This window comes from Wasmannia auropunctata, unplaced genomic scaffold (assembly GCF_000956235.1).
Source record: "Wasmannia auropunctata unplaced genomic scaffold, wasmannia.A_1.0 LD336037.1, whole genome shotgun sequence".
Lineage (NCBI taxonomy): Eukaryota > Metazoa > Arthropoda > Insecta > Hymenoptera > Formicidae > Wasmannia > Wasmannia auropunctata.
Window position 1 is genome coordinate 1,325,426 of NW_012026853.1, and position 13,365 is coordinate 1,338,790.

Genomic DNA, 13,365 nt, shown 5'->3' on the forward strand with positions numbered 1-13,365 from the left:
TATCCTTATATTGAAAACAAACGATATACCTGTTACATCAGAACCAATATTTTTATTGTACTTTCCTGCAAGCATCAGGTGTGCAAAGAGATTTCATACTAGAACAAATTCATGCGAGACTCAAAAGCAGTAACACTCTAAAGCGACAGAATTGCGTAAACGCAATAAAATTTCCGTCTCGGAAAGACTTGCTAACAGCTAGACACGCGATTACAAGCTCAAGAATTAAAGGTGTACGGTTTATTTTTTGCAAGAAACTGCGCACTTCTCTATCTTTAACCACGTCGAGCGAATAGATCGCAAGTACTATTTTATTGCTTCTTCTTATTCTCCTTGGAAACGTATCTTCCTTAGACGCGCTCGGCAAGTTTAAGAAAGCGAAAAAAAAAACCAGTCGCAAGTTTAGTTTCGCGCCGACTAGTTCTTCCGATCAACCTTTTAAAAGCGAGCGTATAGCTTTATTTTTTGCCGGTTTGTCGAGTAACGTAATTGCGTATCGATGGCGCTATTAGTGAATGCAACTCCAGCCGCTATAATGGGGAATGGGGAGGAGGCGAGGGGGCAGTTTTTAGAATTTTGATCTTCGCGACCTCGTCGGTCTCGTCTCAAATTTCACGTTGCGCGACTTAAAGCAGATCGCTACACTGGCGTAATCTCTTTTTCTTCACGGGTTAAAACCCCCGTGCCCGAGCACCTTCGGGCTGCGAGGACGGTTCTATCGCGCAATCTATTTCCGAGTTAATTACCGGCGAAATAAAGAAGTAGGTCGGGGCTGTCCTACGATGAGTACGGAATATCGCGCAGGAAAATTGCGATAACGAGCCGCCGAATTTAAATCCAAGTCCAGCTCCGGAGAGCGCAAACATTTTTACGACCGTGAACGTAATAATTAAGTGCGGTAATTAACTATACTTTTTTTGTATTTAACATTTTTAACATGCGCACTTTGAAACTGGCGAATATAATTTTTTTCCAACTAATTTCAAATGTAACTATTTATGAGGAGGAAATTACGTTTGTATTAATTAGGATGATGAAAAAATTTCTGTTTCAACGTACAAAAATATAAATAAGACCGGGAATGGAGATTTACTTTTCTGAATCTGTGTGAACAAAATTCTATTTACCTCTACCAGCTGGAGCGACAGACATAAACGTTCGTATTCCGATAAGCTAAATTTATCTACGTTAATAAAATAACTGATGCAAAATCTCTATTTGTACGGATAAATTTCTTTAAGCTATCCCGGTCTATAAATAAATCTCATATTAATCCTCTTCCGCGGGATACAAATGACATTTATCTTGACAAAAAAAAAATAGTGTAAGATAAGCGCGCCAAGTAAATCTCGCGTGCCTTTGTGTGTGCTTCGCAGGAAATTGTCCTGCGCGCTTCCTCCTTTCGCGCTGCATAAATCGCATTACCTACCGTGATCTTCAGGTCCCGCGGGTCGCATGTGTCGTATCGTCTACTGAAGCGCAGCACCGTGTGCGTCTTGTTCTCGTAACCCAGTAACAGCCGGTAGTCCTGGCTCGAATCCATCTGCGGATCTCTGCTGGCGTCCTTCACGTGCCGGTCCTGGAAACAAGACGACGATTTAACGTTAAAAATCCGCGCCGACGGTACCATAAAGTACAATGCAACGTCGAGAACGCTCCGCACACCCTCGCTTTTGCACATTCACGGCACTCTCTTTTCCATATCCCGAAAAGATATCGAGCGTCGCTGAGTGAAAGGTTACACGAGGAAAATTCAAGATCGAAAAAAATACCGTCCTCTCAGACTTTTTATCGTTGCGTATAAATTTTTTAGCGCTTCCGCGAGGCAAAATGAGAAGATATAAAAACACGCCGCCAAATAATTCTCGAGTTTTTACTACGAGAAAGTAATATCGACAATATCGGATGTTTCAATATTGGAACTTCATAACGAACGGATTAATATTGCTTCATATTCATTCGGCGAATATTCATCGAATATTCTAATATCGGATGACGTGCCGTCGTCGCCATATACGCGGGGAAACATTAAACCGTTACTTAACGAATCATGACGTGAACGCGGCCCATCGACACTTGCAGCGGGGGTCATCTTTCAATTCTAGACGTGCGCGAATGAGGAAGGCATTGCAGCCTCATGCCGGCTTTTTCTCTAACGAGCTCTAGGCGCTCGTCGACCAACGTGCATCGACCAATGCGCGGAGACGCCGTCATCACCGCCGCCGCCGCCGCCGTAGTTAACCTGTCCTTACTCGTTTCAAATTTATCCGCGATGCTCGTTACCGTTAGCAGTTAACGACTGATTGGTCATCGACTTACGTACGTAAATGAATAGACCCCTGCACCATAATTTGCCCGATAATATCCTCCACATGCGCGCGCGCGCCTTCACGGCCGGCATCTCGTTCGGTTTCGCGCGCGCGAATGACGCGAAATTGGATACACCTCTTGTAATAATAATCGATCCACGTAACGACGTACATACGTTCGTGGGACCGGCGAACGCTTTCCCATGCGTGACCACTTCGCGTTTACAGTTAGCCGCTAGCCGACAGTCAAGAACTGACAACGTTCCTTGCGATCTCGCGTGAAATACGAATTTATTACCCGGCCCGCCGGCGACACGCGGCAACACGCGTTTTTCCCTTCCTCGCTAATTTACTCTGCTTTTCACCGGCTATACGACTAACACCATAGCTCCTATAAGACCTGGCAGCACAAACTTGGCATTTAAGTCACTAAGCTCTTCTTGATAATTTATTCATTGATGTTACCACCAGAATTGTAATATTAATGATTCTTCTCTTCTTTCCTGCATGAGCTGAATGACTGCAACAGCAGCCTCAAATGTTCACTGCTCTGGTATTTTTTCTAATTTATTCAGAGAATGAATTTATCTCGCACACAGACTTTTTTTATTTGATAATTCATTTAATCCTTGATCTTTGATTCTTTGTAATTCTTTATCTCGACATATCGATTGAAAATCTTTCTGGCCGGATAAAATTCGCACGTATAACATGATGCCTTTTACGTGTAAAAGTTTATGCAGACATATTATCGTGCCGAGAGCTCAACACAACGAAACGCCGTTAAGAAAAAGCGCTAGCCGGAAGGCAGCGCCATCGACACAACGTGTACTATGAAAATATTCACCAGCTTATTATACGCTGCTATTTTACGAGGCTGCGTACTATGTTCCAGAACATGCTCGACTAGAGATCCTAGAAAGACCTTTAAAAAGCGCAGGCAACGAGATGCGATGAAGAACTTATACGCTCCCATTGTACCATAAATCCGGATAATGAGATTGAACGGATAAGTCACGTAATATCAACTACGGGTCTAGTAAAATTAATATTTTTACCTTGCTTAAAAAGCACACGGGGATTGTGATAACGATCGATGAAATAACGAATTCCCGTGAAAGAGAATTCAATTATACATTTTTATTAGGTTTTTAATTGTTCTACATAAAGCTACTTGTATACCTGGCCGTTGTATAGACTCCGTTTCATATTTTACGCTGAAACGTTTACGCTCCTCTTAACTCGTGAATTCGCAATCTTCGTTTTAATTTTTTCCATTTAGATTCGGCTTATACCTTGCCTTGGGCGTTTCACTCCGATACTCTGGATATTAAAGAAAATAACCGCTGAATAACGAGAAAATGCTGAATAATCATAGCGGTGACTTTAAATTTTTGCTAATTATCTAACACGCTCGGTCGCTTTTGTTCCGAATACCAGCGGGTCTTTTTATTGCGCGCGCGCACCAATTTCTTGCAGGATGCCGATATTAGAATGCCATTCTATCGTCTTACAAAGAAACGGCCGTTGTCGACAAAAAGCAGCGGCGTCGCGCCTGCTTCGCCCTTTTCCCTCGCCGATCGAGTTTCTCGTTCGCGACGACGATCGTCGAACCGAGACGACTGCCGCGCTCCTGTCGCAGGGGAGACAAAGGGCGCGAATGGAGGTAAAAGTTAAGGCGAATTTGCACGTGGATTCTCGACGACACCGGTCGAAATCATTCGAAAAGTGCAAGCAGAATGAACCGCGTAACTGTTCCTTAAACAAAAAATTGCTGAATGATAAAAGCATTGATCATTTTTAGCCAGTTCGAATCATATCCAGGATGAACAATGCAAAATATATTAAGCCGTGGAATTTCATTCCATCTTTCGTTTGATTCGATTCGTAGAAGCCACCATTAGTATGATACAATCTCAGCGTAAGACTTTAATCCTCTTTATTGCCATTTGGACTGATCACGTGCAATAATAACACAAATCGCGAGTGGCGCGTGTTCGAAGTGAGAAATTGTGGGTTATGAAACGCGAGATGAAAGTCGAAAGTTGGAAGTTGCGAACTCAGAGCCGAGAGTTTAGGAAACCGACAGCCTACCAGTCGTGAACCGAGAGTTTGCAGTTTGAGAGAGGCACAAACTTGACGCGCTATGTGTGTATATATATATATATATACGCGTACCATGTTTACTCTTTAAGGATGATATATAATTGAGTTATTGTACGGGATTGTGTACGGGGAGGAGTGTCCCCCGACGACGTCGTCTCCTTCTTCTCTCACGTTGAAGTTTCTTTTTCTTTTTCGAAGAAGCAAACGCGAACGCCCGCGTCGGATCGGCCGCGAATCGGGTAGCCCACTTTTAGCGCGATACATCCGAACAAAAACGCGTTCATCCAATTTATTTTGGATGATTCATCCGGGGTAATCATCGGGAGCGAACCGTGTAAATTCGCCTTTAGTTAGGCGACTGCGAGCGGCGTTACTCGGGGACTCCCTCGGTCCCCTTAAGGGCCGAAGACAAGTTTTTCTGGCGAGATTCCGTGCCGCCGCCTCGATATAATTATCGCGGCGCGGCTGCTCCGGGGCTTCGGAAGAAGCGCGCCGACGCCTTCGGACGATTTCGTATAGCCATTGTTCCATTGTGAGGATCTCGCTCCCTCCCCACCCTGCGCGGCTCTTCCCCCGGCGCGGCTTTATTAAAATTTCATTTAGCCGCGAGCCGCGTACCTGCGCGTGCTGCGTGATTCCCGGCGAGTCACGCGTGTTATGTCGCCTACCCGGCACCGGACACCCCCCTCATCCTCCGTTCTCCCTTATCCTCCGCCTGTTTCTTTTTCCCTGGCTGGATGTTCTCACCTGGGCCGCCGCGCCACGTCGCCTTTGCGGACGTCAAGATATGCGAAGGGTGAGAGAATAGGAACGGGGGCTACGTCGACTCGCGTTAGCTTCAGAAAGGCGAACGCGCGAAAATAATTCAGTCGGGAGAAAGAGAGAGAAAGATGAGAAATTGAGTGAAAAGTTGAGACTGGGGCATTATAGATGCGACGAATATATGCGGTTTCGAATTTTTACGGACAGAAAGATGGATTGCAGAGTACGTGCTTCAGTATAAATGCAATTGATTAAAAGCTTCTCGAGTAATACTTATTTATCAAATAAAAATATTAGTTTCAATATGTGCTTGAATTGATGAGATCTCAAATATTGGTATTTTTGTGCATATCGTTAACTTTAAGCAAAATGTATTTAAAAAAACAAACGTGTTAAAACAACAAATTGAGTGAATAATGTCCCTCTGATAAATTTTCGCTTCAAGCGTTATTACAGCGTTATTACATATCATAAAAATTTAATTAGACAAGCATAATGATATTTAAGACTGATTTATTATTTTTACAAAAGCGAAAATAAAATTGATTGAAATAAAATTCGAAATTAATACTTAAATAGATATTTCACCATTAATTTTATACAATATTTTCGTGACTAAAATTCATTTGTAGTTTCAAATGGCTTATAGCCGTGTACCTTGCAACTTCTTTTCGTTGTGCAACTGCCTGCGGACGGTATGCGGTTACTCAAAGGTAAGAGGGCTCGTCTCTGACGAAGGATTCGAATTCTTGTGCGAGAAAGGGCTTTACCGGCGACGACAAGGCTTTGAACCTTAGGCGAGCCGGTATTGCTTCTAAGTTCGGCGTTCTGATGAAAAATTGAAAGAAAGTACGCATGTGCGTTCGTACTTAAATGCACCTTTCGTGTCTCGCAACCGATATATCGAGCCGTTCGACGTCGCGATAAGATACAGCGCGAAGAAAGGTATTTTTACCTCGAGAAAATTGACAGATCGAGAACGCGACGACGGCGCACATCTGAGACTCTTACAATGATAACAGAGTATTTTTGCAGAGAATAACACAGTGTTACTGTCGCATTAGTTGAGTACACATATACACGAGACACCAGTTTTCTGTAAATAGAAATGTTTGATATCGTTCCACGTAATAATTACATTCAACGATGTCTCAAATTTCGTCTCTCGCTTCTTTATTGCGGAATTCCGAAGTTCGCGCATGAAATGCGCCGCGATGGAATTTCCTCACGGAGAAAAAATTCCTGTGACACCGTCTGCCGGAACCGCGGATCGCGTTATCATCGATCGCGCCATGAAAAATTACACAAGAAGAACGTCTCGCTGGGGTCTCACACCTTTCGTCCCGTCGCATCGTGTCGCGCGCGCTTCGCGGGAGTTCGCGCGAAACGATAGAGTAATAAATAATTTGCGAATCCCCGTCTCTCACGCATAACTTCTTCAATTTCCGCCCGGCCGTCGGAAGTGGAGAACATATTTTTTCCATCCCTCCCGGATGCATCTCTTTCGCTTAGCTAAGACATGAGTAATCGAAAAGTTCGAGAAGTCTGTCACGATGTTTTCAGTCTCTGCATTTTCAACCTTCTTTCGACATCTCCTAAGAGAATTAAACCCTTTTCTTCTATACATCTTTCTAACAAAAAATCTTGTGAACAGCAAACGTCATCAGTGTTTGCAATATTAGATATGCAGGATGTATCTTAAATAACGCACATTAATTATGTAGCATTATTCCTAGTAAAAAAAATCTGAATCGAAAAGTCCTGAACAATTTTTTTCTATAATGTAGCAGTAATTGTTGTAGTGTGAATGAAGCAGTATGAAACAATGAGAAAAATTGTTCAAAAGTTTTCAATTCATTTTTTTTATCAGAAATAGCGCTATATAATTAGTGAATGCTTTTTAAAAACTATTTTTGAGTACAATGTAGCTCAATGTAGTAATAGTTACTTTATTTAACGTTATAGAAAAAAATAGTTGAATGAAAAAAAAATTCAGGACTTTTTAACTTAATTCTTTACAAAGAATAATCTATAATTAGTGGGCGCTATTTAAGATTATATTCCTTGTACATGATTAAACATAAGATCACAAAGATCAGTTTAATATTCATTTATACCTAATATTCATATCTCTTCTTTCCGAATTATTTTAAATCCTAAGATAGTTTTGTTATATAATTATTACATACTGTGCATTATATTTTTAATATTAATTTATTTTATTTCTCTTTGGCCACAAACAGAGACTACGAGAAGTACGTTTCGAGGTCCGATTTTTCTTTTCTTCTAATTCTATTATTTATATGTTATATATTTCCTTCGTGGACACGCAACGCAATTGGGGCGGATAAACTCTCGGACTGGCTACATCGCCCGAAATTGCCTGTTATTCGCGATTGGACTTCGTACGTTCGTCACGGCGCGAATCCGCGGTCGACGGCTCGATAAAAGGAAATCGGTTCGGGACACGTACGACAATAAACTCACGGAACGTACAGCTCTCCATTTCGCGCTGAATGTACACGCGGGACGTGAATTTTCAGTCGTAGCCAAGCAGTGACAGCGATTGCATCCTCCCTCTCGCCGCGACATGATTTTTTTCCAATCCATGCTGTATTCCAGTCATTTTCCGAGGTTATTAAGGAAAATAAGTCATCTCCAAATTTGTCAACAGATATTATTCTCGTAATAAAATTGTAAAGTAATTGTAATTTTTCCAAATTCGATAATATTTAAAATTTGTTTTGTTTTATTGTTTGCTTTTCTTTCCCCACTCGACAAAACTGAAAATTAATAAACTAAAAATTAGTGCAACCTGATGATCACTCCATAATTGAATGAAAGATGAGAGAAATATATTTCTGTTAATTCTTTTTTTTTGCAATTACAAGCACTTCAATAAGCTACAATGGTCGCATTCAGTTGAATAAACATAGCATCCATACAAAATTAATTTTGCTCATATTTCTGATACATATACAGTAGTTGCGCGCTCGGCAAACCATTATTTATGTACAAATATATAAAATAAGGATAATAATATAATAATGTCGGCTAGCTATGCTATATGCTTTATGATATCTATTGATATTCATACGGTCGGATTAGTCCGTAATCATGAAACATCAGTGACATCAACAGGCATTATCGGCATCCAATTACGTCGCTTTGTGCATACTGGGAGCTTTGTTCCGCGAATGTCTGTCTTTCCGTTCTATCGAGCGCACCACGCAAACGCGCAATCAATGCACTACACAGCGGAGGGAGGGAGGAAGGGAAGAAGAAAGAGCGAGAGAGAGAGAGAGTATATGTGTATGTGTGTGTGAGGGGGAGAGAGAGAGAGGCGCGTGTTACTATCCCACGCGGGCCAACGCACGCACGTATGCATTCAGTAACCGATTCCGCATGCCGGACAATTATAGCAATTATGCCGACCCAATTCACCGTGCGCATTAATACTCCGCCGCGACGTCGTCGATGCTGGAGCGTCCCGTTGCGCCGATCAAACGGTTCCTCGCGCGAATGCGACACGAGCCTATAAAAGCGAATTATCTAAACCTTACAACCGATTGTGTTACACACCGAATGGTCATATCGCGTGAATCGTTAGCGATGAAAAAGAACAAGTTGCATAAAACCCGCGTGATTTAATTACATCTAGCGTTTTGATCTAAATTATTCATGCAAAGTAATTTCTTATAAATAAGTATTCATTAATTTATTAATATTTCTAAAGAATTGTTCTCTTCTTTGTACCACATAAAAATGCCGTAACATCCGTGAAACTAAACGGGCTGTTATAATTTTTTCATTATGCAACGAGAGAACTAACAGATATTTTTTTCATAATTCTGTTTAGTTACTGAAAAAATAATTATTGAAAACAATAAGCGATCTCTGAGATTCAACGTGTCGTAAGATATGCTTAATCGAAACAAGTTGTTCGTAACAATTCTCGCATTTATTATTTCGATGGTGAAGGTAATTGAAGACTGCGGAGGCAATTAACGTAAAATGAGCTTAAGTGCGGCTTAAAATGCAGAGTGGCGGGCCCATATTTAACAGGAAAGCACGAAACGTGCGAGTACACGAGCCCGGGTCATATTATAATCGATCTCCGATCCTTCGTGCCGCCGTCCCACGGTTACGCCGCGCCGTACCGTGTGTCGCGGCGATTATCCGATCCTATGCATGTTAAAGGAATTATACCAATTACGGGCGCTCCAATTCGCCATTCAGTGACAGTTTCTAATAACAAATAATAACCGGTCCGGGAGTAAAATAAATTTTCCTGAAAATCGTGCGGATAAGTAAACCACCTGATCGTCATCGATGTTGATCGCACACGCGAAAACGAGACACAGGTCTCTATATTCTGCTTCTCAGTACTTAACAATCATAACTAGATCGCGAGTAGAGCAGGAAATCTATTTTAGCGTATCACATACATTTATACAACATAATCTTCAATTATGACGATATTAATGTTCGAAAATCTTGAAGAGATAAACCAATATTTTTACCGCGAGTGACTGGCTCTCCGTGTTTTCAAAACGGCATATTATTATTCGCATTCGTCGTTACAATAACGATTACTGCAAATCGATATTGACGCATCATTTTATCAGTTCATTCACATTCCTCATTTCGCATTCCTCATTCAAATCTTTTCGTTCTCGACGTTTCTGTTTTTCCCGTTGTCCAACGAACCTGCTGCGCGTACGGTAAGTGCGCACAATACTCGACAAAAAAAAACATTCCTTCGCCGAAAGGAAATTGGTCGCGCCTTGTTAGCGCAACAGTCGCTCGAAAATCGCTCGGGATTTCATTATCGCGGCAGTTGACGGCGAGAAAGAGCGCGCCTCTTCAGCATTCAAAAGTAATTCGAAGTCCGCAGGGCAGTGTAAATTGCTTTTCACGGCGTGAGGCTGCGGACGGCGAGGGATCGGAAGATCCCGATGCGCCGCCAACTCCTTTGAGTGATGTGCAAATAGTCTCCCCCTCTCTCTGCTCTCTTTTTCTTTTGCTCTCCGCGCGGACTTCTCTCGTCAATGACTACAGCTCCCGAGGAGAAGATAATCGTGGTTCGAGCACCCGGTTCTTGAGGAGATAATCCGAGGCTCGCGAGCCCCGTCGCGAGATATTCCGAATGAATTCTGATGACAAAGTCGCGAGCGGAGGAAAAAATTCTTAAGGCTGCCAAAGCCGGTTTTTGTCGATGCACGCAGGATCGCTTACCCGGCAAATAATGTAAATTAAATTTAAAATATAGCCATATACACGAGATTGCACTGCGGAATTTTTCGCTCGTTTTGGAATTAGCGTAAATCTCGAGGAAGAAGATATAGTCGACGGCGCAGGAGAAAGATCGACGGCGATACACATTTAGAATAAATATTTTATTCAAGAAGAGAGCCATGTTGCTTCGGAATTCGCAAGCAGCGGCCCTAGACCGTTCCGGCGAACGAAAACAATTACTGATACGCGAGATAAGCAGAAAATTTCATGAATATCAAGAAGCGCATGGCGGCGAATTTCATTCAAATATTCTCGCATGAAAATGTAACTCGCCATTTATTAGAAAAACTAGACACGCAGACGCGCGCGGTATTTAACACGCTTAAATGCATACAATTACACTGTATTGCATTATTAACCTCTCGTTACACACAAACTGTCAAAATATACGATAACAACCGTTCATAGTACAAAGTAAGCACAACAAAAGAACCAATCGGCATGATTGCCGATGAAAAGCGACTATAAACTTCGACAAATGCGAGCACATTGATGGCATGCCTTTTTTAGAAATGGATGCTCGACCACTCTGATCAACTTTTTTATTTTGCTTACCTGCCACATACCTTATAATTTTTTTTATTGAATTGTTTTATTAAATCCAATTAGTTTTTTATTAAATTGTTTTATTATATCCAATTGTATTAACAACGCTTAGATAACCCCATATTTTTTTATCTTTATCATATCATGTTTTATAATCGATAATTAAATCAATAGTATCGTATATTTGTACATTTAGGTGAAAAATGATTAATGATCGTTACGAAATGAATACGAATGTTGGCTATCGCTCGTAACGTCATTGAGATCTTAGAGAACTTGTAAAAAGAGCATGTTTTTCGACAAATATGTAGTTTACATTGTCGCAGATGCATTACGCGGAGGTATCGCGACGAAACGAAACACGCGATCTCGCAAATGGCACGTCAGGCACGTGACACCGAATGTGCCTCGCCGCTCCGAAATACGAGTATTTCGCACGTGGCGCGCTTTCAGAGTTCACGAATCGAAACGCGTGACTCCAAAAGATTCATGGCGATAAAAAAAATATATAAAAGCGGTGCAACCGCGTGAAATCAACGTATACATCGCGACAGGTTTTTATCTTCGGCGCTGTATGCAATTGATTCGGAGCGGCGCGGCGTTCATCGGGCGCTGCGCACTCGGCAAACCGCATCACGCTTCGTGGTTGCAAAGTGCATTCAGCCAAAGCGTGCAGCACGAAACGTCCTCGCTAGCCGGGAACCATATCACGCCTAGCGATTGAAGAGTACGACCGTAAAGTGATTTCCGAACGATTCATTCACGAAAACTTTTGCCAACTCTATAAAGTGTCCACCTTTGTTAAGGGAAGAATATTAAAATTAACGCGGTAACATTGCAGTATCTACACTGTTATTCTTAAATTCTAAAAACGTTCTTATGAAGTTGTAACGAGTAAAAACTGTCATCGTGTGACTAGATTATTAAAAACATCATTTCATGCTTTACATTATTTTGTAAAGACAAAATGTAGTCGGTAATAAATCAGCTCCCTAAAGAAAGCTTCACGCGAAGCTTGAAGATATACATATAATCCTCGCCATAGCATGATTTTTAGCGAATGCTATTCCTCAGTCTCACGGAAAGATGAAAATGCAGCATCCGAAAGACAGTGCCAAATGCCGATGCTCAATCCCGACCTCCAATCTGCGTCCAATTCGGAACGTATAATATAGCCTTTACGTTTTCCATGTTGCACTTGATTTTCCCACGAGGAAGAATAAAAGAGAGAAGAAAAGATAGAGAGAGAGAGAGAGAGAGAGAGAGAGCCTGGTCGTCGCGACGCCGTGCCGCGGCTCGCCTCGAAAGAAGTCATCAGCGCGCGACGCCATTATTCTTCCCGCCCCGTGCAGCCGCTTTTTCTGGATCGCGAGTCGATCCCCGGCTCCGAGCTTGCAACGCCCCCGCCCTTTTCTGCCGCGCGCCTGCATTAATCACGAGACACCGGGGATATTATCGCGGCAATGCGAAACGTCCGTCATTCTGGCCGCTCCTGCCCTCCCTTTTTTTTCCTCCCCTTTTGCGCCATTCTGAGAGGGCTCCGAACCGTAATGCTACTCTCCTCGCGACTCCATTCTTTTTGCGCGTATAACAGCATGCGCTACCACGTGCTCCGCGCCGCGTTAACGACTCGACGCAGCTTATAGCGGGGGACGCCACGCGAAACGCATGGCGCGCATTTCAGCAGATCCCTTTTATAGGAATTAGGATAATGGAATCACGTTAAATCAGAGTTTCAAACGCGCGTTGAACGTTTGACCTCGGGACGAAGACTTATTAACTTTAGCAAGAGAGAGAGAGAGAGATTCAAGAATTTGATTTATATCACTTTCGAAGTGAACGATTCGATTATTGAGTTTCTACGAAACTGCGTTTAATGCGATGCAACTGATGATATCTTTTCGTCGACAAGACAACGCTTCTTAATAAGATAAAAAAAGAAACATTATATTTACGTGAGCATTACATTCATTTACCAAGAATAAGCTGAAATGAAAAGGAGGAAAATGTAAAAGATATACAAATGTAAGACGTACGCAAGATATAATTCTCGTACGAATGTTGCACCGCGGCGGTAATTAAGAAATGACAGCAGCTCCGGTTCTCCCTTTAAACTCTAAGAAACGCCTGCTATTCACTTCGAAAACGTAGCTCCTTATTCAGTCTCTCAAAATGCAAGCCCGGGAGGAAAAAGTACTCGGCGTAAAAATGGTACGCAAAGCGATAAATAGAAAAGGAAGATTAATTGGATCGCGCCGGAGTTTCTGCCATGCGTTATTAGCTTCTGCCTGTGTGTGTGTGCGTGTGTGTACGTGCGTGCGTGCGTGCGTGCGTGCGTGCGTGC

At 42.3% G+C, this 13,365-nt stretch overlaps 1 protein-coding gene across 3 annotated transcripts in view; it reads right to left on the reverse strand.

Annotated features, from left to right (window-relative positions):
• Nucleotides 1-13,365, reverse strand: part of LOC105452157 (MOXD1 homolog 2) — a 266,861-nt gene that overhangs the window by 52,523 nt on the left and 200,973 nt on the right. For all 3 annotated transcript variants that reach the window (XM_011693043.1, XM_011693042.1, XM_011693044.1), the window contains one exon: nucleotides 1,430-1,579. In XM_011693043.1, coding sequence (XP_011691345.1) covers nucleotides 1,430-1,579 — 150 coding nt within the window. The remainder of the gene's footprint in view (nucleotides 1-1,429; nucleotides 1,580-13,365) is intronic.